General features: G+C 55.1%; 1 protein-coding gene across 4 annotated transcripts; it reads right to left on the bottom strand.

Annotated features, from left to right (window-relative positions):
• Positions 1-617: 617 nt before the first annotated feature.
• LOC118632235 (inositol 1,4,5-trisphosphate receptor interacting protein) lies at positions 618-25420 on the bottom strand. 4 transcript variants are annotated; one of them, XM_036265137.1, is made up of 3 exons: positions 25244-25420; positions 15214-15358; positions 618-4311 (listed from the first exon to the last, which is right to left on the bottom strand). In XM_036265137.1, exon 3 carries the CDS (start codon positions 4296-4298, stop codon positions 2637-2639), a length of 1662 nt encoding a protein of 553 aa, XP_036121030.1. In that variant the 5' UTR covers positions 4299-4311; positions 15214-15358; positions 25244-25420; the 3' UTR covers positions 618-2636. The 4 variants fall into 4 exon arrangements, with proteins under 4 accessions (XP_036121030.1, XP_036121031.1, XP_036121032.1 ...); XM_036265138.1 differs by lacking the exons at positions 15214-15358; positions 25244-25420 and adding an exon at positions 15386-15695; XM_036265139.1 differs by lacking the exons at positions 15214-15358; positions 25244-25420 and adding an exon at positions 11032-11291.
• Positions 25421-27090: the final 1670 nt, after the last annotated feature.

Here is a 27090-nt window from a genome sequence, read left to right as displayed (position 1 = left end):
GGCATTCTACAGGGTGGTGAGCAGATGCTGGGTCAGGAACCCTGGGTCATTCTACAGGGTGGTGAGCAGATGCTGGGTCAGGAACCCTGGGTCATTCTACAGGGTGGTGAGCAGATGCTGGGTCAGGAACCCTGGGTCATTCTACAGGGTGGTGAGCAGATGCTGGGTCAGGAACCCTGGGGCAGGAAAAAGGGTCCTCAGAGAAAGACGGCAGAGCTGTCCTCAGTGGAAGGGCCTGAGTGTCCCAAAGAGCTAAAGCTCTTCCATTTAAGACAGTCTCTCTCCTTGGAAACCAAAGGCTTCCCGTTATTTCAGCTTCCACATTTCTTTGCACACCCCAAGCCCTGTCAAATAGTCTTGGGCTAGACTCCACCCTGGAGCCGGCTTCCAAGACCCTTCCTGGAACTCTGCAGGCTGCCAGAGGGGCTGGAAATGCTCTATTTGGCTATTGGAAAAAGTTTCCCGAAAGCATAAGAATAGAGGAGTGAAAGTTTCTGCTCATCGATATGAAATCCACCCCATCCACCCCCTTCCCAACCCTGCCCTGGGAACGCCACATATTTCCGGAAGTTAAAAATAAACACCGTGACCAGTTTCTACTCCTTGCAAGACTTTAATTCTTCTTTTACTATAAATAAGAGCACGGGACACCAGAGCCGCGTGTTCTGTCTCGAGGCAGCTTCGGTGCGTGAAGACCCCTGTCCCCACTGAGTCCGTCCTCTCCGCAAACACACGGTGTTTCTTTCAGTGCTTTCTGTCCCGAAGTAAGAGTGTCGGGTTTGGCCGTGGCCTCTGGAGGCTGGCTCCTGGTTGCTGGCGTCTCCAAGCACAACAAGATAAAGATGAAGAGGGGGAAAGAAAGGCACAAGGGATAATAAATAAGGAAATTCACCCCCGAGTCTGGAAATGAAACCCAGCAGGAAGAGCGGGTTGGGGCCATTGGTGGAGACCACGTGGGCAGGACTGGTCCCTCGAACACCGGCCACTGTGGGCCTGGGGAGGGCAGGCCCACGCACTGCTGCTCTAACTGCAGCCCACGTGGAGGGCTTCCTGCAGGCTTCAGGACTCCCCGGTGCCGAGCCTCCCACCCTGAGTGAACTCTGACAGGCAGTGGCCATATGGAGCATTCTGAGGCCCGGTGAGAGCGCCCCCAGGCTGGGACAACACTCTTTCTTCAGGGCGTGGTGAGCCCTGGGAGGCATGGCCAGCCTTCCCCCTGGAGGGAGAGCCCAGTGCCTCCGCCTGCGCCCTCTGCAAGGGTTAATGAGGCAATGCCGAGAGAGAAAACCCCAAAGGACCAGTGAAGCCACAAGCGGAGGAGGGGCGGCTCCCCCACCCTCCTGAACCGGCCTGGAGACGGGCCAGCTCCAACCACAGGCTCTGGTGCCTGCCAGGTGACCACAGCCCCCGCAGTGCCCAGGAGGCTTCTCTGGGGCCCGGTGGCTGTGCCTGCAGTGCTGGCTCTGTGTTCCCCGCCAGCCACGCCTCTGTCGGACTCGCAGGGTGGCAGTCATCTGTGTGGCCAGGAAGGCCCACCCAGAAAGGGGTTCTGTGTGGTGAGAGAACCCGCTGGAATGCACAGCCCAGGGGCCTTGGGCCTGCAGGCGGGAGCAGCGTTTCCACAGTGGCTCCTGCTCCCAGGTGTGCTCTGCTCTAGGACTGACCCTGAGGAGGACTCAGGGCTGTGGCATTCCTCACCTCTCGGCTTTGCCGCTTCCTCTGGACCGGGCATCAGCGGCCAGACTGCATGCCAGACCCCAGCACCTGGGTGCCAGGCTGCCCTTCACCCCCGTCACCCTGTGTCTCTCTTTCCCTATCAGCTTCTACCCTCGGCACCTGCCCTCCCCCACCAGCTGTGGAGAGAAAAAAGAGGGGTGAGGGGCCACTGAATTGGTATGTAGCATGATGTGCGGGGCCCATGGAGCTTGGGATACCGCACACTGGGGAAGGGCAAGAGGAAGGGGGTGCACCCTGAATGAGAGGTGTAGCTGAAAGTAGCCACCTTAAACTTCTCTCTGACACCAAGTACCCACTTTCGTGCAACAGAGATATAGGCCACGTTGGGCCATGAATCTCTAATAGGTCTTTTCGCCAAATAATATAAAAAAATAGCAGCCACCGTGGGACCCCGCTTGTGCAGGCTGTGGATGGAAGGCTGTGAATTCCCACATCTGTCCCGATTAGTGCTTTGGTTGCAGATGCCTGGGGCCAAGGGTTCCTGGCAATAGTGGTGCATGGTCTTCACAGGGATCCCTGTCAGCATTCCTTCGATCCTCCGCTGATATTCCAGTCGACACTGGACCTGGGATGTAAAACAATGACACCCAAAGTGATGTTGCATTATCTCTAACTCAGTGTCCATAGAGTGTTCCGTCATCATCTTGGCCACGCATGCTGATCCAAAAGTAAGCTGAAAGGCTCAGTCCCCAAACCCAGACGAGAGCTTCGCCGGTAGGCCCCAGTGGCGTGAAAGCAAGCCAGTTTCCAGCTTGGAATTCCGCTTCCTCTACAGTGTAGGGCCTGGCTTCTGGCAGGCTGAGCCATGGCTCCCAACAAAGCCTGCAGTTCTCTCAGGACAGGGCCTGCAGATGCCCCCGGGGGTGTGGGCATGTGGGATGCCCTGCATCATGGCCGCTCTACAAGACAACAGCTTTCTGGGGCAGGCTGGCATGGTCCGAGGGCATATGTAGGGAGTACTCGCTAATGAGCGCTGGGGCGTTCTTGAGCATCTCATAGAAGGAGTCCACTGTCTTCCGATAGAGGCTTCGCTGCTGCAGGACGAAGGGCCGGAAGAGGTTGAGAGGCTCGGCCCTCCGCACAGCCTCAGGGAGTCCCATGGTCTCAGGCACCTTGCGGTTGCCGACGAAGAAGTGATGGAGCTTCTTCTCGAGCAGGCTCTTCTCCAGGAAGCGGAGCAGCTCGTGCAGCCGGGCGTCCAGCTGCCCGGCCTTCCAGTCGGGGGCCCGCCGGGAAAGCAGGAGGTGCAGCAGGGCCGTCTTCAGGTGGTAGTTGCCCAGCCCGCTGGGGCCGGTCAGGCGGTTCTGCTTGGAGAGCAGGAAGGAGGCGATCTGCAAGCAGCTGAGGTGGCAGGCACCCTCGGGCAGTGCCTTCGACATCATCCTGAGGAAGTGTCGCTCATAGACAGCAAAGGACAGGGGCCAGTCAGTGCTGGATGCCAGGGTCCCCCCAGAGGGCTCCCTGGGAAGGTGGCAGACAAAGTACAGGTCTGAGTCATCACACTGGATCACAGGCATCAGGTTGAAGGGCATGAACTTCCCTGAGCGGAACTTGATCTTGAGGGATCCCGGGGTGTCCAGCTGGCCAAAGGCTAGGTCGAACTCATACTTGTGGGCGATGCGGTGCCAGGCTCTGGTGAGGGCCACCTGGAACCACTTCATGACCTGCATTGTGTCCAGGTATGGGGACCCTCTGGCACACAGTGGGTCTTCCACCTCGATGCTGGGCTGCACCACGTTGTTCTTGCCATGGAGGAGACACAGCAGGTCTTCCCCAAGCTTGGTCTTGCCACAGATACAGCCCAACGTACCCTCGTCAGCCCGGACCACCTTGATCTGGCCGTAGCCTTGGCGATTTAAGGGCACTGAGTGGCTGGAGCACCAGAGCTCAGGGTGGAAGTGGTAGGGCTCAGGGGGTATGAAGGGCACAAAGAGGTGGCACAGCAGCGGCCTGTCCACCTGCCAGTTCTCATACATGCTGTCCACACCAATGAAGTCCTCTACCTCCATGTCCCTGTCCCGGTTGCATAGGCTCCTCAGGGCTTCCAGCAGGTCATCCACGAAGCCCTCCACGAACTCCCGGGTTCGGGCTGCATCAGCTGTGGCCCCCCGGATGCAGCGTTCGTAAAAGTGGTCCAGCGTGGCCTTGTTGGGCAGGGTGATGCCTCGGAGGGGGGCGCCCTCCAGGCCAGGCAGCTCGTCCTCGCCCCCGCCGAGGCACTCGGGTGAGGGCCCATCCTGGTGGTCCTGCCGCCACACCTCGATCACCAGGAACAGGATCATGCAGAGGGTGCTCCACAGGTCCCAGGCTGTGCGGCTCTCATTCTGCTGCTGGCCCTCCTCCGCCATCTGCTCCAGGGCGTCCTTCTCAGCTGCCAACTGCGCCACCTCCTCCTCCAGGCGCAGCTGCTCCAGCTGCAGCTTCTCCTCGTGCACCTGCATCTTGCGGATGATCTCCTCCTCGTTCTCGGGGACTGTGGCGTTCTCCCGCGGGAACAGCAGCGGGTGGTTGATGATGGCGGTGACCACCACCAGACACACCCGGAAGAGCCCCAGTGCCATGGCTGTAGCTTTCCTGGGGACAAGGAGAGACCCACAGTCACATCAAGCTCCCCTCAACACCACTTCTCCCCGGACCCTCCACCACCCCCTGCCCTGCTGAGCTGGGAATGCCTTCCCGTTCCTGCACCCCATGCAGCGGCACTTCACTGTCCCAGTCTAGCCTGGGGTGCAACCACCCCGACACCCATACTGCCAATCCTGGCTGAACAACCCAGCATGATGGGCCTCTGCTGTCTGCCCAGACATTCCTCTTTCTGGTAGTAGCACCCCACTTTCCCTGGGAACCAACTCTTTCCTACTCCCAGTCGTTACGGTTTGGGTGGGGATAAACCCACCACCAGCCCCAGAGGAGCCTATAAGCCTGGCCCAAGACCAGCCCCCAACCCATGTGATTAGTTCAGGAATGAACATGACTCCATTTGGGCCAATGGGAGACAGAAGGAGGATTTGTTGGGACCAATGGGAATAGGAGTACATGTGCTGTGAGCTCTTCAGCTACCTCAAGCAGGGTCTGCCTAAGATGCCAACCTAGAGGCCAAGTGGATCCTTAGATCCAGCCAGACCTGGAGTCCTTGCCTCTGGACTTTCTAGTCATATAAATCAGTAAATCCCCCTCTACCACGAAGTCAGTTTGAGTTGTTTTTCCATCACTTAAAACCCAAATCATCTCAAATAAGGCAGCCCTTTCTCCCCCAAGTGGATGTTGTGTGGCAAATGTGTCTTTCCTCAATGCAGTAAAGCCTAGTGGGTAAGGATAAGAGGGTTGGGTTCCAAAGTCAGCCGTTGCCAGCGCTGTCATTGATCAGCTGTGTTAACCCACACCTCTGGGCCCGCTCCCTTACGGCACACCAGGGAAGCCAAGTACCCACCGTCACCGTGCTGAAGGAGGTGATGCCCCAGGCACTGCACACCCAGCACAGTGAACGGGCACAGCAAGTTGCCACCGAAGAGCCCTGCTTCTGAGGCCGTCCTGAGCCCTCCCTTCCCCTGCCGCAAACCCTTCCTTCTGATCTGCAGGACCCACCCCAGATTCACACATGGATCCCCTGGGTCTTTCCCAGGACAGTCCTGGAGACAAACCTGTCATTGGTTTTCCCACCTCGAGTCATCTGAACCTGAAATCCAACTTCTGTTCCTCCAGGTCTGAGGGACTCCTGGGGGAGGGCTAACCCTTTTCAACCACTGCCTTTCACACTCTGCAGCGGCTGCAACACCTCCCGGGAGGTTGTTACACATGCAGAATCTCAGCCTCAACCCAGACCTATTATTGAACCACACTCTGTGTTTATACCACCACATTAAAGTCTCAGAAGCACTGTCCTGCAGTGTAAGCCTTATATTATGTCTTCTTTTCTCCTGGGCAGAAACCTTGGGAAGTAACAATGGCCTTTTCCACCCTTGCCCTGCCTCCTTCCTGCCCGAGACCTCAGCTAGGAGAGTAAATGGCCAAATGAGATCGTTATTGAACAACAAAGAGAATACGGAGGGCTCTCCTCCCTCCCCCATGCATGCCAACACATGCTGATAGGAGCTCTATGTTGCCTGAGCCCGTTCCCTGATCTTGAATTTGCACCCCGAAAACCACCTGTTTTGGTTCTTACCCTAATGGTACCAAGCAGCAGGTATTTGTCACCAGGTAAAGGTACCTCTGCAGTTTCTACCTGACAGTGCCAGGATGTAAATGACCTGACTTGCTGCCCAGATGTAACTCCACCCTGTACACAGCTGGATGTGTCAGCAGGAACCCTATGGGCTATTTCCACTTGAAGAGAAAGTGGGTGAAGTCAGACTGGAATGGGGGTGGGGTGACCAAAAAGTATGTGTGTGGGGGGGCAGCTAGCCAGCTTTTCTTACCCAAGACAAGGAGCAGCTTGTTAGATAATTGCAGAAACAGGTCAGCCCTGGTTTCTACATTAGAGAGACATCAATGGAAAGTTTTGCCAGGGTAGTCCAAGGCAAAGCCTTGAGCCTGGCAGATTATGTGGATGAGAGTTTTAAGATAAAGGAGCAGTAATATTAGAATACCAGGCAGCAGCCAGTCAGGAGGTAATTTGGGGGTCTGAGGCCCTTCAGGGGGCCTATAGGCAGCCTCCTTTGGGCACAGCAGGCCCTGACAAGTCACAGTAATGGCCCTCGGCAACTCCCAACCCAGGAGGTTAGTTTCCATGCCAACTCAGGGTAGGATGCCACCAACTGGGGAGTGGCTCATCGCCAAGCACTTCGACTAGGAAGTCTTCCCTACTGGATCTGGCTTCCGCGGGGCTCCCTGTGCCTGCAGGAGGACAAGGGAGTGTAAGGGCCACTCTGTCCTGGGGCAGCAAAGGTCCAAACGCCAAACCTACTGGAGCAATCGGCTCCGTGGATGAGGGGGGACAGGATGGACTCTGGAGACGACAGAGTGTGTTAGCGCCCAGCACGTGCACCTACTAGGTGTGTGACCTTGTGTGGGAGGCAGTTAGACAGTCACGAGCAGAGCAAGGACGATGGGCCGGGTACCAGAGGTCAGCAGGGTGGAAAGCCCCGGCTGCCTAGCGAAGGACCTCATCCCCAGGGTGACCCTTCCTCCTCTGGCGTAGCGCTGGTCTTACGGATTGGACCCCCTGGCCTGTCCTCCCTAGAGGCCTCAGTTACATTTCAGCTCCAGGCACGGAAAAGCAACAAAACCAGACAGACGATGCCAAGGCCGACCTCAGGACCAGGTGCACCGAGTAATGACCTTCTGCTATTATCACTGACCAACCCTGAAAAGACACACCTGGAAAGCTGCTCAGTAGGCTATTGAGATCTTCTCCTGGGGTCTCCCCTAAAATCTCCACCCTTAAAACCCTAGGACAGAGGAGCCATCAGGCTCTCCTCCCAGGAACATGCCTGTGCCCCCTCCCCCTTCCTCCCAGGCACGTCACCATTACCTTCCTCACTCCCAAGCTCCAGGGTCCTTCCTATACCTCTATAACTTGTTTCCTAAGCCCATTTCTCCTACAAATTACTTCTGTACCTCTGTGATTTTCCAAATAAATGTTCTCTCATAGTTTGAGTCTTGGCTCTGAATTCTTTCCTAGCCAGAAGTCAAGTACAGAGATTGCTGGACCCGGGTCCGGTCTGAACCCACCGGTGTAACACCTGCTGCCATCCCCACTGCTACCAACACTTGGACAAGTCACTCAACTTTTCAGAACCTCAGTCTCTTCATCTATAAAATGGGATAATACTTCTATTGTAAAGGTTGATTGAGAGAATTTATCTGAAGCACTTAGCACTTGCCCCCGAGCAGGCTTTCTTATAAAAGGGAAGCTGTGATGGGGTGGGAACAGCAGACGAACCTTCCTGCAGGGGTTCAGCATAGAGTGGGCCACGAGGTGCCCCGACAAGGAACTCTGGAAGGATGCAGGCAGCCCACAGTAACACTGGTAAGAGCAGGGTTACAAACAAGACCTGGACAGGGGCACGCGGAAATCAGGGGCAGGAGCCCGGGCCGTAGAAGCAGACAGGCCTGGGCTTGAGCCTTGACTCTGCTCCTTGCTGAGGGGTCCTGGGTAGTCACTTGGCTTCTCTGGGGCTCCACTGCTTTCCTTGTGAGACGGAGCTAGCAGCAGCGCCCCCTTCGCAGGGAGGTTGGGAACCAGTGAGACAGTCCATCTAAGTGCTTAGCAGAGCACCTGGCAAAGGGTAGGCACCTTACCACACCAGCTCCTCCCGTCTCGCCTCCACAGGCCTCTTTTCTCACTTGTTGGCACACCTGCCCGAGTCCCGGGGCGTGGGGAACACACGCTCAAAAGTGCTTTGCAAGCACAAATGCTGCCTTAGCACTGCTGTCCCTGGGCACACGGTTCCACCCACCCTGCCCCACAGCAAAGGGGAGAAGCTTTGGAGCCTCAGCCTCGATCCTCCTGGAGGCAGAGTTCCTGCTGACTCACTGCTGACTTACAGCATCAACGCCCTCCCAGGGATCAGATGGGGTCCCAGCAGGCATTTTGTTCCTTGTTAACCCCTGCACAGCTGGCTCCGCCCATGGCACCCTAAGGGAAGGGGAGCGGCTGGGCTGTGGCTGCTCAGTGCTACCAGCTGGGGCTGAGTTAGAAGCCTCTGCTCCTCCCCCTCCCCAAACCAAGTCACAGGGACCACTGACTGCCCTGGGGGCCACGGGGTCAAAAATATGGGGAGAGGGAAATTGGGCAGTTAGGCTTTTGGAGACTCGGGGGACAGGACAGGTAGCTGGGAGCCTCTCACAAAACCACACACACACACTCCTCTCCCCAAAGGGCCCGTTTCCCGCAGTTCGAGGACGTCCACCTCTGCCTTGGCACGAAGCTCAGTCTCTATGAGGCTGCCCCACACATGTGGTCTGAGATAGCCAGTTGGTAGGTTGGGCTTTGAAAATAAACCTGGGTCACTCCAAGGGCTGTGTCTATCTGCTTGCCAGGAAGCCAGCAGGAAGCCTGCTTGATAGGAAGCCGGCCCCTGCCCACAGAGCATGGTAGCCCATGCAGGTCACGGCTAAATTTAGCTTGGCACAGGGCCAGGGTCATGGGGCGGCAGGGGCTGGGGCAGCGGCCCGTGGGTGGTTGGCCAGAACCAGTGATTGACTCAGACCGTTACTCTGAGCCTGGCCAGACCCTGGGGGAGAAATCCAAGGTGGCCTCTCCCTCCCCTTGCGTCCCCCACTCCTGCGTCCCCCAGAGCCCTCCCGCACTTCCACCGTAGCTTGATCCAGCGAATGCACTAAGAGTTGTCAGTGACACGCTTCTGTTCATCAAGCCCTCGCTAGGCTATGCTGGGCACTGCACAGCGACCCCTGTAACTTCCTAAGTGGTAGGTTACCCCTATTCACAGATGCGCCCACCAAAGCCCAAGCGACAACACGTTTCCAGCCACGCGGCTAGAAAAGGCGCAGCCTGGCGGAGATCCACCAAGTTCTCTCCATGGTGCTCTGTTTACAGAGCACCCGCTGTGCACCAGGAACACACTGGGTGCCACAGGGCCCACAGAGATGGGCGCAGCATGATCGTGGGCGGTGAAAACGCTATAGCTCGCACGGGGAAGCAGCCAGCCACCAACCACGTCACAGGACGGGATGAGCTGCGGGGCATAAATGGTGTGTGAGCAACAGGCAGAGGGAGAGAGTTTTATTTCTGTTCATTGGGGACCCTTCCTTGTCTGCAGATCTTCCCTGTGCCCACCTGCTGGGGAGATGTGTGTGTGAACCCCCAGGCTCCACATCCACCTCCCTGCCTCCTTCCAGACAGGTTCCCTACAGCAAACTCGGAGCAGTGGAAGCCTGTGCCCAACCCCTGACGTGTTCATCAGTATCCCTCTACCCAAGGCCCACCTACTCCCTGCCCCGGCTGACTGACAGCAGGGGTGCCCAGGACTCCTTTCTCAGCGGCCCAGCGGCCCCCTGGGCCACTGGCTCTCAAAATGTGGTTTCTAGCATGGCAGCGCCAGCATCACCTGGGAAGGAGTTAGAAATGCCAATTCCCCGTGCAATCCCAGACCTGCAGGGCCCCGGCACCTGTGTGTTTGCAAAGCCCTCCAGGTGGTTCTAATGCCCACTCCAGTCTGAGCTCACTCGTGCTCAGCAGGGGAGGCCTCCAGGGAGGCGGAGGGTGGGGCTCCTGAGTGTCACCGAAGCCCAGATTTTGGAGCTCTCCAAGGCTTTGCCCCACGCCCGGGCTGTCAGGTGCAATTAGCTCTGCTAATTACAACAGCAAAAGCAGCCTGGCCCTGGCATCATCCTCTGAGCCCAAAGGAGCCGCTGATGTGCTTTCTTACAAAATGGAATAAAGGAGGTGGGTTGATGGCAGAGAGAGATTTTTCGCCCCAAGGGGTGACGTGAGTCCCTTTCTCACTGCTTAGGTTCTGGGCCCTCCAAGAAAGAGGGGCCAAGGGCAACCCAAATTGTTGATAAGTTTGGAGGCAATACAGCCACAAATTTAAGTGTCAGAATTTAGTTATACTAGTCTAAGCCCCATTTTACAGATGAGGAAACCGAGGCCCAAAGAGGAGGACCGGGGGGGTAAAGGTAGAGGTGGTCCAGGCAGGCTGCATATCACCTGTGAACCTCACCGGCTTCCATCTTGGGCAGAAGTCGTGGAAGTAATGATGTCTTCATTAACAGCCCACATTTAGGAAGCTAAGTACTTTGCATGTGTTTTGTCATTTAAATTCTCAGAATATCAGGTAGCTGCAACATTCCTATCTTATGAAGAGACCGATGGTCAGGGAGGTCCCCTGGGTGGCTTCTAAGATTCCCCTTCTGTAGTTTGTCCCCATCCCTCTGCTCTGCCCCCCACTGGGGCATTAGTAAATCCTGTCATCTCCCTCTGCCCGATGATGGCATCTCCCTGGTACCACTGCCAGGGGCAAACACCCACACCATCCAGGACAGCTGTCCCCAAGCTTCCCAGGACCTGGAGAAACAGGACTGTGAGGAAGGGTAGGTTGAATGCAGAGCTTGAGTTTGACCCTGGGGTTGGGTTTGGCGTCTGGGCCCCAGGCGCAGTCAGTCTGGAGCCCCGGTGAGGTTCTCCTCCCGGGGTCTGGCCTAGCTGCCTCCTCCCTGCGTCCAAGCTTCTCTCCAGCAGAGCCCATGCCCCGCACTGGGGTAAGACCAGCTTCCTCACTGAGTCCAAGGGCACCATCTTTCGGGGAGCCTGCCCCCCCGTGCAGGTCTCCCTTGCCCTTTCCTGCTCTGCCTGTCAGCTCCCCCACAAGTGGGTCCCTGCCTCCTACCTACAGTTCCAGGACGGCCCAGAAGCTGGGTGCCCTTGCCTCCCCAGGGCACCAGGCTCAGGTGGGCATGCTGCAGGCACACGATCTATCAGTGGGAGCTGATACCATGGATTTGGGGGGAGTGGTTGGCTGTGGGAGTGACGTCTCCGCAAACTCCTCCCTCTCTGCCCAACTCAGGGCCAGCGGACGCACAGACTGCACAGAGAGTGATAACGGAGACTGTGTGATAACGGAGCGCTGAACACCCTCCTGCTCAACGTGACTGGCCCCCACCCTTCCAGAGCGGGGTCCCTGCAGCAGGAGAAAGGCCTCGCAGAGCCGGCCTACGCCCCAGCAAGGACAAGGCCATAGAGCCACCACGGGGGCATCTCTGGCTGAGGTCTCTTTCCACTTGCACCCCAAATAATGATGGAGGAGGGAGTCTGCTGGGGGGCAGAGAGGGGCTGAGCGGCTTTGGGGTGGGGGCGGGGTCCTGGCAGTCCTCAGGAGAGGGAGGGGCAGGTAAAACAGGAAGTGTGGAAATGGGAAGGAAGAGGCCAACACCAAGTGATTGAGAAAGTGGGCAGAAAGGGTGCAGTTCGGGGCCCCCAGCACCTTCCCTTCTCAGTGTCTTTGCAACCCTCCCCCACCCTGCAGGCATCTTCCACCTCTCCCAGTGGGCTGGACCTCAGTCCTGGCCCCCAGACAGGCTCAGCTTCTTCCTGGCCACTGGGCTCCTTCCAGTGCCTCCCAGTTGGTCCCAGTAGCACTTGTGAAGGCTGACTACGTGCCAGGCCTGTGCTCACGGAACTGCCTTCCCCACATCTCCCAGGAACTAGAAGGACAGAGAAAGACACCTTGCACTAGGAAGCACTTGACATTATAGACTAAGGCCAGTGGTCCCCAAGACCCGAGAACCAGAGCCCCATGGCCCCTTCCTAAGCCAGGGGAGGCCCCGGACAGACTGAGTAGAAACCCGGCTCAGGAAAACCCAGACTGGGCTCTGGTGAGTGTGGGGGCGCAGAATTAGAGAGCTGAGAGGAGAGAGCCCCCCTGCGGGTGAGGCTCTGGGGAAGTGTACACGCCAAGGGGAGCGGCCCTCTCACAAGGTGAGCTCTGCTGTCGGGGCACGTGGCCACATGGTCACACTTGCAGGGATGCTGGGCACACCTGTCAAAGCATGACCTTTCCACAAAGCCCCCTCTCAGAAGAGGAAGGAGTGTCCACAAAGTCACCAGGATGCCAATCCCATCCTCTGGCCTGGGGTTATGTGGCCAGCCAGTCCCGGCACAGGAAGGACAGCAACCTGGACTTCCGTGACGTGGGTGGGAGAGCCCATGTCCTTCCTGTCCCGGAGGAGGTAGAAGGCAGGGAAGCCATCAATCTCCCAGGAAGGACATGGCGTCCTCCCGTCCAGCCATGCTGACTTCCCCCAGCAGAGGCCCTGACCCCTGGGACGTCACGGAAAAATCACAGCGCGTTGGGGCAGACAGACAGACGGACTGACTAGGCTAGGTGGTGGAAGGGGAAGAGGCTAAGAGATGACAAGGACATCTGCAGGTCAAGAGACAAGAAAGGGGCCCCCCGGAATCTGGGCCCACACCGCCCTTTCTCCTCAGGTCACCTCGAATCCAACAGTCACCGTAGCAGGTGGCATGGTGGTCCTCAGAAAGGTAAGTCCATAAGCCAACATCCGGACCCTGCGAACGTGACTTTGTTTGGAGGAAGGGTCTTTACGGATGTAATTCAATTGAGGATCTTGAGCTGAGATCATTCTGGATTACCCAGGTGGGCCCTACATCCAATGACAAGTGTCCTTATAAAGAGACAGAAAACAAGAAAAAAGACCAAGAGGAGAAGGCAATGGAAGACGGAGGCCGAGGCTGGCGTGAGGTGGCCGCAGCCTGGGCGGGCCTGGCGCCACCAGGAGCTGGACAAGGCAGGGAGGTTCTTCCTTGGAGAGTTGAAGGGTCGTGGCCCTGCAGGTGCCTCCATCTCGGGCGTCTGGTCTCCAGAACTGTGCGCCAATACATTCCTGTCGTTTTCAGCCACCCGTCTGAGTATTTTGTTATAACAGCCCCATGAGACTAACTCAGTCTCAAAGCTCAATGCACCCTGCTCTCCCCACCCGGGTCCCACATTAGCCTCCCCATCTCTGCTGGGTACCCCAGTGTCCCAGTCTTCTCTGCCGCAGCCTCTGCTGGCCACCAAAGCCTGGGGGTTTCACACGAATGGGGCTCCCTGGCCTGGCTAGCATGGACCTTGGGTATCAGCGTCTCTGAGCTGTCCCTAATCCCGGTCCCCCAGGCAGGCTCCCCAGCTCTGGAGGTCTTCCTTCCCCACTTCAGAGCGTCCCTGTTTCCATGCCACCCAGGCCTGAGCTTTGCGCCTGATGTTCATGGCCTGGCCCCAACCAGCTGCAGGGGACCCCTTCTGGCCTGCCTCCGTCTCTTCAGATTATCGACTGTCCCTGAATCCCTCCTACACTCCCCCGCCATTCCCTGCACCAGGTCCACCCTTCATGTCTCTGAGGTCAAAACCCTACCCGATGGCCTCGTAGTAAGCCTATCTCAGAAACTGTTTCCGGGGGCCTTCCTGACCCCCACCCCCACCCCTGAGACAAATCCTTCTTTCTTGAAAGGGACGAAAGGGTGGAGGGAGATGGAGTATGTGTGAAGCCCGGAGTGCACACAGTACCTGGCTGCAGGCGGTGTCTCATCCTTAGCTCTCTCACCTGAACCACAGCCCCAGTCCCTAGGCAGGAGCCCAAGGCACAGAGAGGTTGAGCAACGGGCTGCTCAAGACCACACAAGTAGGAAGAGGGCAGAGGAGCCAGGTCTCAGGCTCCAGTCTTCCTCTCCCTGACCCCATCCTGCTGCCTTCTTCGGGCAGGCAGGCGGGGCTGGTTGTCTTGCCATTCCCCAGAGTGCCTGGCAAAACCCAAACACAGGGCTGCCTGCTCACAGTACTAATGACATGTGCAATCCTGGGGACCCCCGATCCTGGGAATGCACCAGTAGGCTCCCACCCGGCATGCTGGACACTCCCACTTTCAAAAGAAAGTCTGCTCCAACCCTCCATTCTAGGAAGAAGCATTTCCTGCAGTGAGTGTGCGCCCACGGGTCTCCCTTGACCCCGGATTCCCATCGAGGTTTCTAGACCCGAAATCACAGGGGCGTGCTAACAGCACAGCGCGGTGCTAACCATTTCCCACGGCGAAGCAGCCCTCAGACATAGGCCTGGCTTCAGCTTGTACTTCTCACAATTCCCCTCTGTCTCTGGGCCCCATCTCACCCACAAGAAGGCCTGCACGTTGCCGGGGGGCGGGGACATTAACACCCCCCTCAGGGCAGGCATGCCAGGGCACTCCAGGCTTGCCTCCTGTCTCTCCCTCCACCCTGTGTTCTCTGCGCGCCTGGGCCGTAAGCAGAGCAGCGGATGCTCAGGACCAGCCACACTTGGCTGTGGGCAGGGGGGGCAGCTGCCCTGTTCCAGACGACAGCAAACACACTGGCTTGGTGGGGAGGAGTCCTGAGGGGGTGGAGCAGGAACCGAGAGTAATTTGAAGGACAACAAAGGGGACACAAAGTTCTCCCCTGGCTACCCACTGCCCCCCTCACAGAAGAGCTGGGGATGGATGGAATTAAACAGATGGCCGGTACTCAGCAAGCCACCTTCCTGGTTGGTAGGAAAAAAGACAGACCAGCTCAAAAAGACAACCTGGTCTCTCAGCAGGGGGGGAATGGGCCCCCAGGGTTTTTCCATGGCCACAGAAAAGCTCCCCTCTCCCTCCTACCCCACCTCCCTTACTCACGTCCTGGCTTAAAGGGAATCTGGCCCCCAAAGGGAGAAATCCCAGGCTGTTCTCCCACTCGGGTCCCCTGTGGCTTGGGTGGTACCTGACACAATGCCTGGGCCCCAGCTGGGGAAGGGGGCAGAGGGGTGGGGAGGAAGGGAAGCGCTGTGGGCCTCCTGTGAAGGGGCATGCACACATGTACACACACACACACACACGTACACACACACACACACTCATGTCCTGTGCCTGCAAAGATCTAAAACCCCTTTCATCTTAATAAATAGGAACAGCAAGAGACACAAAAGCAAGGGGGAGGCCAAGCCAGTTGTAAAAAACTTAAGAGCTTGTGGTCAGCCTGGCTTGTGTTCTGTGCTGCAGGGACCTGGGCGGAACAGCAGAGCCGCTTACCTGGCCTGCCGTCTTCATCAGCAGGGCTGCGCCAGTCACGGCGCCCGGTTCTTAGCCTCCAAGGAAGGCAGGGGCCTCACCGGAGGGCCAGGTGCAGGCAGCAAAATTATCCCCAGAATCATCTGTGACCACAGAGTCACTCTCCCTGAGAATTACACAAAACAACACTGACCTACAGCCGTATTGTTTCCCTGCCACCGGGAATGAAGTGACGACCAGAGTGCTCTGCCCTGGCTTCAGCCGGAGGCGGCACCCACAGCAGGTGTCCCTGAACCAGACAGGTACACAGTGGGGCGGGCAGCAAACAGCCACCCACTGACACTGCCAAGTTCACCAGGACATACTCCTGCCTCAAGGCCACCCAGAAAGAAACAGCCCAAAGCTCTTTAGCTCAGAAGAGCTTAACACTTCATTTATAGAGGCTTCCCTACAGGTGCCAAGGGCCACACTGGGGATCAGAAGGCCTGCGTTTAAACCCTGGCTCTCCCACTTGTATGAGAACAGTGCCTACTTAGGGCAGGAAGTCACGTGGGGTAGTGCCCTGCAAATGACATGGTATTGGCTATGATAAGACCAGGTCTCCTTTCAATTTGTTAAATCCTGCAGGGTGCATCTTAGGTACTCCTCTGGGAAGAGAAGGGTCATCAACATCCCTACAGCAACTCCAGAAGTCTGGGGATATTGCTAAATTGTCTCCATCTCCTTGTTGTCTATCTATCTATCTATCTATCTATCTATCTATCTATCTATCTATCTATCTATCTATCTATCCATTCTCACCCGAGGACATTTTTCCATTTTTTGTTCAGGTAGAGTGGGGGGGGGGGGAGAGGAAGAGAGAGAGAGAGAGAAACATCGATGTGAAAGGGACACATCGAGTGGCTGCCACCCGCACAACCGACCAGGGTCGGGGACAAACTGCAACCGAGGTACGTGCCCTTAGCGGGAACCGAACCCGGGTCTCTCAGGACTGCAGGCTGACGCTCTAACCGCTGAGCCAAACCGGCCAGGGCTCCTTGTTGTCTTTTAAAGGCCCCAGGGGCTGCCACAGAATGAGAGCAGGAAGCTTGGGACCCGGGAGCTCATAGCTCCCCACTTCCGTCCGGCAGCATCCTGACAGCTCCCCCTCGCCTTCGGAGCTCCTAGAAGGACAAACCAGCGCTGGCCTCTGATGCCCGGCATTAAAGGTGCAGGCGTCCCGGGAGTGCTTGCTGAACGAATGAATGGATGGTGGAGCCAGGACTGGAAAGAACCTTACGGCCTTTACTCCCAGGAGTAAGAATCTGAAATGGGAGTAGAGTGGGAGGCCCGGGATGAAGTAACTGCTGAAGTTTTGTCTCCTGGGAGGCACCCTGCGGTCAGAAAAGCAAAGTGCCAACAGTCGTGAGAGCCTTGGGAAATGTGAGCAACACCCTTCCAGACACAGCTCTGGAGGCAGACCACAGCCCGGATGGCTGCATCCAACTGCAGACTGACCAACCACCACCACTCACCAAGAAAATGACCCAGGAATGAACCCCGATGTCAGCTTATCTGACCCCCAGCTGCCTCTCCTGGACACCCACCTCATTGAAAAGGAAGGTAAATGGAGGATTACAGAGTTTGATGCAATTTAGGTAAGAGAAGGAGCAGAGAGCAAGCCTGGGCACAGCGACGAGCAATTCTCCCTTTCCGGAGAAAACCCAACAAGCCACCTGGCCCTGTCGCCCATGGGATGGTTAGTATATAGCAACCAATACACCATATTTATTGAGACTTAAGCACTGTGCAAAATGCTTTATGTCACAATAAAGCTCTACAGGAGACAGTGTCCCCATTTTACAGATAAGGGAACTGAGGCACAGAGAGGTGAGGCCACTCATTCAACATCTCAGAGCCAGAATTTGAACCCAGCACTGTCTAACTTCCAAGTCTTCAGCCTTCCCGTGATGCTGCTCAGGGGTCTGGTTTCTGTGAAACATCAGACGCACACCAGTGGGCTTTCCTCCCTGTACGGCTTCGGGACGGGCATGTGACAACTTAGGTGAAATTCAGGCATGAAGCAGGAGGTTAGACGTAATGAAGAGATACTGGGAGTGGGACCTGGGAGATGAATTGGCTCTTCAGCCACAAGGACAGGAAGCTCTCCTGCAGTGGATTAGGAAAAGGGAGCAGGGACTCTCTGACACTGGGCTGTGCGTTTTGGGGTAGGCCATCAGGGAAGTGGCATGGATGCCTTGGGGGGCATTCTGGAGCAGCACACAGGGGTGTCAGGCACCCCCTCTAGCTCAGGCACCCTGTGGTCCTGTCTCCTCAGTGACTCTGGAACAAAGTCTCAGCAAACAAAGGACCCTTTCATGAACTTCAGGCGGGTCCCCTGTCTGCTACTAAGAAGTCTATTGAAACAGGCTCCCAGGAGAACAGTTTGTTATGAGCATGTGGTGTTGCACCGACAAGTAGGGCCAGAATTATGACAACGCCCTCCTTCTGGTCTGATCCAGGCTGATAGGAGACGCTCCTGCATCCACTGCAGGGTTGACCTGGAGGAAGGAGCAGCCCAGATGGCTTCAAAGTGAGCCCTCCTTCCAGCCAGTGTCTCAGTGTGCTGTTATCCACCTGGAAGTGAGTCATTTGAAAACTGTGGGCTTTGTATTTTTTCTAGGGACTGCCATCTGAGGATCTCAAACTGCTCTGAATATTACCTGATACTGGCTGCCATTGTCCCCATTAAACAGACAGGAAACAGCTCCATCACAGAGACATCACAGCAAGAGGGAACCTGGAGCTGAGGGTCTGCCTGTTGTCTTCTCACCTCGGACACTTAGATTTCGTGGGATTCTGTATGCGACCTTTACATTCACTGGGTCGGGTGTCCAGCAGAGGCCTGAGGTGGCAGACAGAGTCAAAGGCTCTGGGAGGCACAGATCTGGGTTTGCTGTTTTCAGCTCTGTGACTCTGGGCAAGTAGCTTGGCCTGTCTGAGCCTATTTCTTCATCTATAAAACTGGACTAATACTTAGCTCCAAGGGCTGTTGTGAGGAAGAGAAATAATATATGCAAAGCCCCTAAGATGGGGCTTTGCTCAGACAGAGTAAGTGCTCAATGAATGAAGCTATTTTTTTTTTAAAGGCTATTCTACTTCTATGAACAAAAGGTCATGACAACTGATTTCAGGACCAGATTCCTAAGCACAATTTGCAAATACTATTCTCTGCTAATATACTCTAGATTTCACTTATAACCCGAAAAAAGCTACGATTCATATAAAATTAGGGTCATTTCTTTAGCCACCGATATGCTGGAGGTCAGGGAAGCTATGTTAGAGCGTCTGAAATTATGGCCAGTTGTGCAAAGCAAAAACTTTAATTGAATACCTACAAGTTGAAAGACAAGGAGATTCTGTTCTGAAACCTCTTTAGAAGGAGAACGACCACATCATCTAGGTTTTTACCTTTCTTTAGGGCAAGGAGTTCTTCCTTTCCTGCAATTTGCATTTGTTGTGTTGGCATTTAACAGTCCTTGCTTAGGAATTTCTCTCTGAAGGAGAACAGGAGATATCCCCTTATGAGACTCGGGGAAACCACAAGTTGCCAAGTTAAGAGCACCAGGATCACCAAGTGAGTTCAGCTTTACAGAGCTGTCTGTACCCCGGGATTCCCTTTGGCAGGACACAGATGACGTCTATGGCTGTCTCTCTTTAACACCACTGCCAAAGCCTCAGGTGTATCTCGGACACCTCCAAATTCCTGCATGAACTGCTGGGGAGGATGGATTCCATAGGTTTAACTGAACCATCAGTAATTCCACAGGGCCTGCTAGAGCTGGGTGAGAGGGGACTGGTGAGATCTTGCTCCTATTTCCAACTTCTGGGGCAGTGGACTCCAGACAGGCGTCCTCTCTATGTGCATTCGCTCAAGCTCCGCGCGGCCACTGCACCCCTAGCATAGTGCCTTGCCCATGGCAGGTTCACAGTACACACTTGCCCAATCAGTGAATAAAGGATTTCTCTTTGCCAGGCCCCATGCCCCCGATAGGAAGGACATGAGCATCCTCATTTCTCTCTTTTGGGGGTGAGGGTGAAGAAGAGGGAAGCCACAGTTCTGACCTTCCCATCCCTGCTCTTCCTCTCCCACTTCACTGATTTAGGCTGTAGAAGGGAGGCTCAGAGCCACAGAAGCTGCTAGAAGCCCCTATAAGGAGTCATGCTGTTTGCTCCCCATCAGAGCTCAGAGAACAAAACAAGACTGAAGCGGTCAGCACTGTGCTCTATTCCCTTGGACCAAATCCAAGGCCAGAAGACCAACCCCCAACGGCTCACAACTGGAACCTGGGACCTTCAGCCCCTCCCTCTCCGTGCCCATCCTCTGAGAAACACACCTGAGGATGTTCCGCCTTCTGTGCTCCTTCCCTTCAAAATGTGTCTTACAGTTGGAGTGGCTCTTGTTCTTCCCCGTCTACCTTAAGATGGAGGTGTTGCCGTGGGCAACAGTGATGTCACCTGCAAGGGACTTCCATTCTGCTGATGTCGTGGGGTGGGCCACCAGAATGGAGGGGGATATGCTTTCAATGGGAAACCATCCCAGTTCCCAAACTGCTGAGGAGGATCTTGTAGACCTCCTGGGCACTTCCAAATGACCTGCTTTCTCTCCCAGAAACCTTTCTCACCCGTCTCTGTCCTCTGGATGCCTGGGACAGGCCAAGCCTCTAACCTGACCTCCCCTCTCCCAGAGTCGGCTGAATGGTCAGGACAAGCAGTTTTGCCCTCAGTCCTGAAAAAACTAACACAAGGGCACTGATGATCTCCTCACCATCCGGGACAGTCTGGGTCCCAGCAACCTTGCCCTCTGCTTACACCTCAGAGGAGGGGGCCGTGGTACTAATGGGGAAGTTAGGGTTCCAATTTGGCAGAGAATATAGATTCTCAGTTGACCTCTACCATCTTTAAGAACTCACACGAGCCAGAGTGCTGGTCTGTGCCAGGCACCGTGCTTAGTTAGCTCTTTCGATGCATGCCCTATGAGGGGTTACCCCCATTTTACTGATGATGAAACCAAGGCTTGGAAAAGTCAAGGCACTTACCCCAACACAGAGAACACCCAACTGCTGAGCAGTGGAGCCAGGATGCAACCCAAGTTTGCCCTCCTCCAAAGCCCACCTTCGTCACCTCCATGGCTCTGGGGCACCTGGAGATGGCAGCTTACTAAAGATAGGCCATAAGGGGGTCTGGACAGATAAAAGGGAAAGCTCTTTAAATTCAAGGAGGCCAGCTGGGATGGCCAGGTGGCTGAGGGAACCAAAAGGCTCACTTGCCTCAGGGCTGTCTGTCTCCCATGCTCACGCAGGGGCTGCAGGAAGTGGCCAGTCCTGGTCCTTCCACTTCCCGGGGCAGCCATGCAAATAAGGGGCCAGGTTCCTTTATTCTGTGGTTGGCTTCCTGCTGACCCATCCAGGCCACCTGACTGTCCTCTTGATTTGCATGTAGCATGTACCCTATGGCCTGAAACTCCAACGCTAAAACTGTGTAGTAGTCAAACCTATGCAAATACAGCTTGATGTGGCTGGGAGCTAAAGCTTATAATGCACTAAACAAAATAAATAAAATAAAAATGGCTAAATTATGAAAGAGAAAAGGGGGAAATCCTACCAGGTAAATACTGACGTTGGGGAACTGGCCAAGGAAATGCACACAGCCAGGATGATTGGAGTACTGGTCTACTTGGCAGGTATTTCTCCATTGGTGAGAGGTCTACAGAGGCAAACAGATGCCATTGGACATCACTCCACCCAATCCCTGGCCTTGACTCCAGCTTTGTCGAGCACAAGCTGCCTTCTAATCTTTAGTTTCCTATGTGGCTTGTCCAGGATGCAGGGAACAGATAGCATTCAGTCTGCATCACGAGGTCTCCTAGCAATTCTGATTTGTACAGATAGCATTCTGATTTGTACACCCACTTCTGGGAGCTTTCTTGAGCTCAATCAATAGCCCAAGCCCAAACCACTCTGGAAATTGTGGAGATAGGGTTTCCAAATGGATACAACTAAGAGCTAGACCTTGGGACAGGTGACACGATCCAGTTAAACACTACCCTTGCCCTCGCTGGTTTGGCGCAGCGGTTAGAGCATCGGCCTGCGGTCCAGAGAGACCCGGGTTTGGTTCCTGCTAAGGGCACGTACCTCGGTTGCAGTTTGTCCCCAGCCCTGGTTGGGTCGTGTAGGAGGCAGCCACTCCATGTGTCCCTTTCACGTGGATGTTTCTCTCTCTTTCTCTCGTCCTCTCTCTCCCTCCCACTCTATCTGAGCAAAAAATGGAAAAATGTCCTCGAATGAGGATAAAAAAATAAAAAATAAACACTACACTTATGGGAAATCTGTTGGGCACTGGCTAGCCCTTCCCAGGAGACATTAAGACATCGAGAATTCCTTATTGGTTTGAGAAACCTGATTTGTTTGTTTGTTTATTTATTTATTTATCTATCCTCACCTGAGGACATTTGTCCATTTTTTGTTCAGATAGAGTGGGGGAGAGAGAGAGAAACATCCACGTGAAAGGGACACATCGAGTGGTTGCCACCCACACGACCCAACCAGGGCAGAGGACAAACTGCAGCTGAGGTACGTGCCCTTAGCGGGAACCAAACCCGGGTCTCTCCAGACCGTAGGCTGATGCTCTAACCACTGAGCCAAACCGGCCAGGGCAAGAATTCCTTATTGGCTGAGAAGCCTGATTTGTTTAAAATGCTGTCTGTCTGTCTGTACATAGAAAAACGCTCACCTCCAGCTAATTAAGTGCTGAAATGTATAGTGTGGAAAGTAAGTGACCATAAAGATGGAGCTGTGACATGCAAATTTTGGGAAAGGTTTCCTGAATGAGCTTGTGAAGGGTGTTTGCAGGTGAGCAGGACCTGGACAGGGCTGGGGGCTGGGAGAGGAAGTGTCAGGACAGCATGTTCAGTCACTCCTCACTTTGTTCCACTCCTGAGGGAGTTCTCTGCCTAGGCGAGGGCCCTTGTGTAGCTGTGGCCTTTTCCCTCTGTGCCACACCCAGGTGGCACTTACTCATCACTCTCATGCCAGGCCCCAAACTGGATTTGCCACCTCACAACGCCCAGCTATTGAGAGGGAACATCATTTGATGCTTGGGCCAGGCTTCCCATCAGCCATCAAGGCCGGGCCTGCCTCTTTCTTCCCATGCCTTGCTTCTCCCAGATGAGTTTTCCATCTTTTCCTCCATCTGAGCTGAGAACGGGTATTTCTTCCCTTGACGAAGAAAGAAAAAGGCAACTGCTCTTCCCTCTTTCTCCCCATGAGAGACCCCAAGCAAACTAGATTTTTAAGCTTAACCTTGTGCTGGGAATGCTCGGTGGTTGGGACTCAGCTTCCAGGCTCCTGAACACATTACTTTGTTGTGCCTTAGTTTCCTCATCTATAAAATGGGGATAACAATACCATGTCATAGGGGTACTGTGAAGATTGAATGAGTTAATACAGGCAATGTAGTTAAAAAAAAATGCCTAGAGAATGTTAAATCCTCAATGGTTGCTGCTTATCAAGGCTGCTGTGTGAATGAACAGGTGGTGTACCGCTCAAGGACACCCAGCTGAGGCGTGGTGAAGATGGATCCAGCCCCCATGTCGTTTGTCCGGCTAAGTGCCATGGCTGTGTCCATCCAGATGAGACTCCTTTTTCTAAATGGACCGAGGTGACATCTTCTTGTCTAGAGGGAGTACCTTACTATAACTCACACAGAGGATGGACCAGGCTAGCAGCTCTCGGCATTCTCATGGCTATGTCCTCCTTCCCAAGACGATTAGAGGGGAGTCCGAGGTGGACCGGTCTCAGTCGTACATAAGGTCCTGCTCCTCAGCTCCCAGCGCACGTCTAGGTTAAAGCCTTCCCCGAAAGCCCCACAGGCTGTCCTACTATCTCATCCCCAACAAGGAGATGCTCAGCCCCAAACATGGAGTCACAGAGGCTTAGCCTCTGAAAAAACCCTCTCCTTGGTCCCTGTTGATGACCACCTGTCTCTGCTGAGTGATGGGCAGCACATTGCCTACTAAGGAAATCGTTGTTGGCAGGTACCTTCTGACTTCTGAATAAAATCCATTTCCCTACCTCTGCTAACCAGTGAGTCTATGCGGCCAGGCAGGGCGAATCTTTCCTCGAGTGACAATGCTTGGGATTCCTGAAGGCCACAGCCCGAGCCACCAGGCCGCTCATCCTTAGGGGAACTGTTGCCAGTTCATCCCCTTCTCTCTCACAAGCACACTTTTCCAGAACTTCCACCCCCTCCCCTGTGGACACATCCAATTTGGCAGTGGTATCCCTTGAAAGAAGAGATATTAAGAAGGGGGTTCCTTCATCCCAGCGGCTCAACTCTGCTCTTCCTGGGCTCTAAGCCAGGGGTGCTTGTCACTGCCTGCCACCAAGATGTATACCCCCTCCGTCACCCCCCCCCCACCTTTCTCTTTATTGACCCCAAGAGGGAAAAGTACAAAATACAGTTTCCTCCCAGACAGTACTTGCTCAGGTGGGCAATTTTGCCAGAAGCCTCTATCCAGAAGTTCTTCCCTAAACTTGTCCTTGGGTAAAAAGTTCACCTACATACCCTCCTCTTTGTTTTCTTCACAGGTGCTGCAGAAGCTGAGAGCCTATTCCTGGTAAGGCGACAAGTTCTGGGATGATGGCATCAGGTTAAAAGGTCAGATCCTTGTCCCCTAAAAGCCAGAACTTGAAATTGCTGTATTACTGACAATTTTGGAACTAGGGGATGGTGCTTGAGCAAAAGCCTTTCCATCCACCCAGGGAGTGCAGTCAGTATAACCACTTCATGGTTACCCACAAGTGGAAAACAGGAGGGAAGAAGGGCTGGGGCAGCAGCAGACACAAGGAATTAGCAAAGAGTGAAAGCCACTTAGACACGTAGGCTGGAAGGAGGATTCCAAGCACAGCCTATTCTGTTATGAGTAAAGAGGTGAATGGCAGCAATTCTACCTATGTGTGCCACTCCATTTACCAGTCTAACCTGCACTGGGCACCGGTTAGCTTTACCTGACAGCCTTTCCAAGGCAGAACTGGTTTAAAAAGGCAAGGGCCCTTGGTCAGATTGAAAAGAGGAACAAGAAAATTTAATACAACTCGGAAACTGATTTAGGGGCTAGGCTCTGCCAGTACCTAGTGCTCTTCTAGTTTGGAAGGGAGGTCCTTCTCACACCAGGCAGAGGGGGAAAGGGCAAAGTGCTATCACTGAGAGGTTCAGTAATTTTTTCCCCTTCCTAGGTAGCAGCATTTTTATTTATTTATTTAACTTTAAGAGAAGGAGCGTTTCCAATGGGAAGCCAGCTCCGGAGGCTTCAGAGTCCCCTGAGACGGCGGTCAGAAAGGTGGAGACACTGGGAAGAGGTTGGGGATGGAGTTATGGGTCAGGAGGCATAGCCTCTCTGCAACCCCAAGAGAAAGTTCTGCGCAGCCTGGGGTCTCCTCCACTAATAGTCCTGAAAGAGGAAGCGGTGATGGCTTTATCTTGTCCGGCCCCAGCAACCCCACAGCTTCACTACCTTAAACTGAGAATAAAGCTTCACTTCTGCTCCCTCCGTCCAGGAGGGGAAAGAAAGCGAGAAGAGAGCTGGCTAAGGAGTTGGGGCACCCCCAGCCCTGTCTTTCAGCCCCAGCACTGTGCTCAGACGGTGAAAAGTAAAGGATCCTCGGGGTAGTGGGAACAAAGACGCGGTCCCGCTTCGGGCGCCTGGAAAAGGAGCGCGGGCCAGGGCCGGAGCTGGAGCTGAGAGTGGAGCGCGGGACCCCGCGCAGCGAGGCGTGAGCTGGACGCCGGAGGACAATGCATCCCGCCCTGGCGCCGGGCTGCAGCGGGTCTCCAGAGTCAACCCCAGCCTGGAAGCCCGAGGCGGCCCCCGCGGCCCCTTTGCAGCCCCTGCGCCCCCTCCCCAAGCCGCCATCTCGGGCGCAGCCCCGCCGTCCCCCGTGGCCATCGCCGCCTGCTACCCTGCAGCCCACGCGGAGGACGCGGAGCCTCGCGGCTGCTGGCCCGAACTTACGTTTGGCCGCCGTCCCTGTCGCAGGTCGGGGAGGACCGCGCGCCCTGGCTGCACTCGCAGGTCCCAGGCCCGGGCGCTGCCGCGGGGACGCGTTTGCTGCGGAGGGTCGGGCTGGGCAACTAGAGGGCGGGGGGCGGAGATACCCCGGCCGGCTCCCGCCTTCTGGCCTCCAGCAGCCGAGACCTGAGGGCTTCGGAGTTACTCATTTCCTGGATGTCACAGAAACTTTTCCTCCTTATAAGAACAAAACACCCGCCTCTCGTCGGCCCCCGGAGCTCCTTAAGGAGGCGCGTACGCGTTAGGGAGGCCGGGCCCAGGGTCCGCCGCGGAGGTCGGCCCCGTGAGCCCCCCGAACTCCAGCGGGGGCGGCAGAACTGGACGGCGACCCGGAGCGACGGGATCTGGCCACTGGAGTGCACTGGGCCGAGCGAGCCGGGAGCCGGGGAGCACGCCCTTAAGAGTCGGCTCGGGCCGGCTGGCGGAGCGGGTTAAGTCACGGCCCGCTACCCTGCCTTTCCCTCCGCGCGTCGGCGGCTTCGCGGGGCCACCTCTTTTGTTCGCTGGAGGGAAATATAAATCGAGACACAGGGCTGGCCCCTTTCTCTTTTTCGGCTAGGAAAAAGTAAGGCACTCACAAAATTTAATGATAAACGAATGCATCCCTGCCTTTCTCCTCGAGTAACCAGGCACAAAGGACAGCGAGGACTTGGATGCTTTTATCTGTAGAGGGCGCTTTCGTTTCCAAAGCCTGTTTACAGTGGTGGAGTGAGTGAGACCCCTATTTTAGACGTGCAGGAATTGGGGCCAGGAGGGCACCAGCAGCACCCTGGTCAAGTCTGACGGGCAGTGAAATCCATAACCTATTACATTTGTGACCTCCCCAGACTCCACAGCCAGTAGAAGTTACCGGGAAGGGCTTGGATTCCTACACAAACTTGCTTTGGGGGAGTAAACACCAGTGAGGGAACGATGGGGAAATGGGGGGAACGAACTGCCCAAGAGATGATCACCATTGCTGCTGCTGGTGGGGCTTAGACCACCTTCTTCTTTTCCTCCTCGAGGGTTAAATAACTTTAACCCTCGCCTGGAAGACATTAGGCTAAGTCGAAAGATAACCGGGAGGAGGAAAAGTTCTAAAAATAGACCCCCTGGCTCTTGGCCCAGGTTACTCTTGTTTTCAAGCTTCTGCTGCTGCTTACAGCTCCTTCCCCATGTCAGGCACAGTTATGGCTGTTTGGGAAGCTAGTAGGGAGGGAAAGGGAAGAGGTAATCTGAGGAAATCTTCTTGAAAGAGTTTACACAATGTCTGCAAGTTGGATGAGTGGGGGACTTATCCGCAAAGCAGGCGGGGAAATTCCTAGGCGATGGGGACTGAGCACCACTACACTACCCCGTACTCCTTGGGATAAGAGTTCAGGGTTATGTGTGCCGGAATCAAGGCTAGTGCTTGAATGCCTTCTAGGATTGTCATCGGCGATTTCTAACCTGCTGTGCATATTTATGTATATAAAGAACTTTTATTAGATTTGCTTTTCTTTTAAACCTGATGTTTCTACTCTTGGTGACCTGATGGTCACCTTTATTGGCTTCCCTCCACTCTCAGCATAAGGTCCACTGTCCTAACCTGGCACATGGGCCATTCATGAACCGGCCTCTCCTTATCTCACCAACCTTATATCTCAGTGCATGTTCCACACCAAGCTCCTTGCAGTTCTTGGAACCTGCGCTTCTCAGAATGTGCTTCTTGGTTTGTCCCCACCCACCTTGGTTATTCATGTGCTCTATGTTCTGTGGGCAACCTTCACCTCACCTCTTTCTCCAGCCTGTCACCTCAATGCACTTGCACT

This window comes from Molossus molossus, unplaced genomic scaffold (assembly GCF_014108415.1).
Source record: "Molossus molossus isolate mMolMol1 unplaced genomic scaffold, mMolMol1.p scaffold_m16_p_17, whole genome shotgun sequence".
Lineage (NCBI taxonomy): Eukaryota > Metazoa > Chordata > Mammalia > Chiroptera > Molossidae > Molossus > Molossus molossus.
Note: the sequence above shows the minus strand (reverse complement) of the source record. Positions and strands in the feature narration are given on the sequence as shown.

Excerpts from the sequence above, each read along its gene's own strand:
- LOC118632235 (XM_036265137.1), bottom strand. The coding sequence starts at position 4,298 with ATGGCACTGGGGCTCTTCCGGGTGTGTCTGGTGGTGGTCACCGCCATC.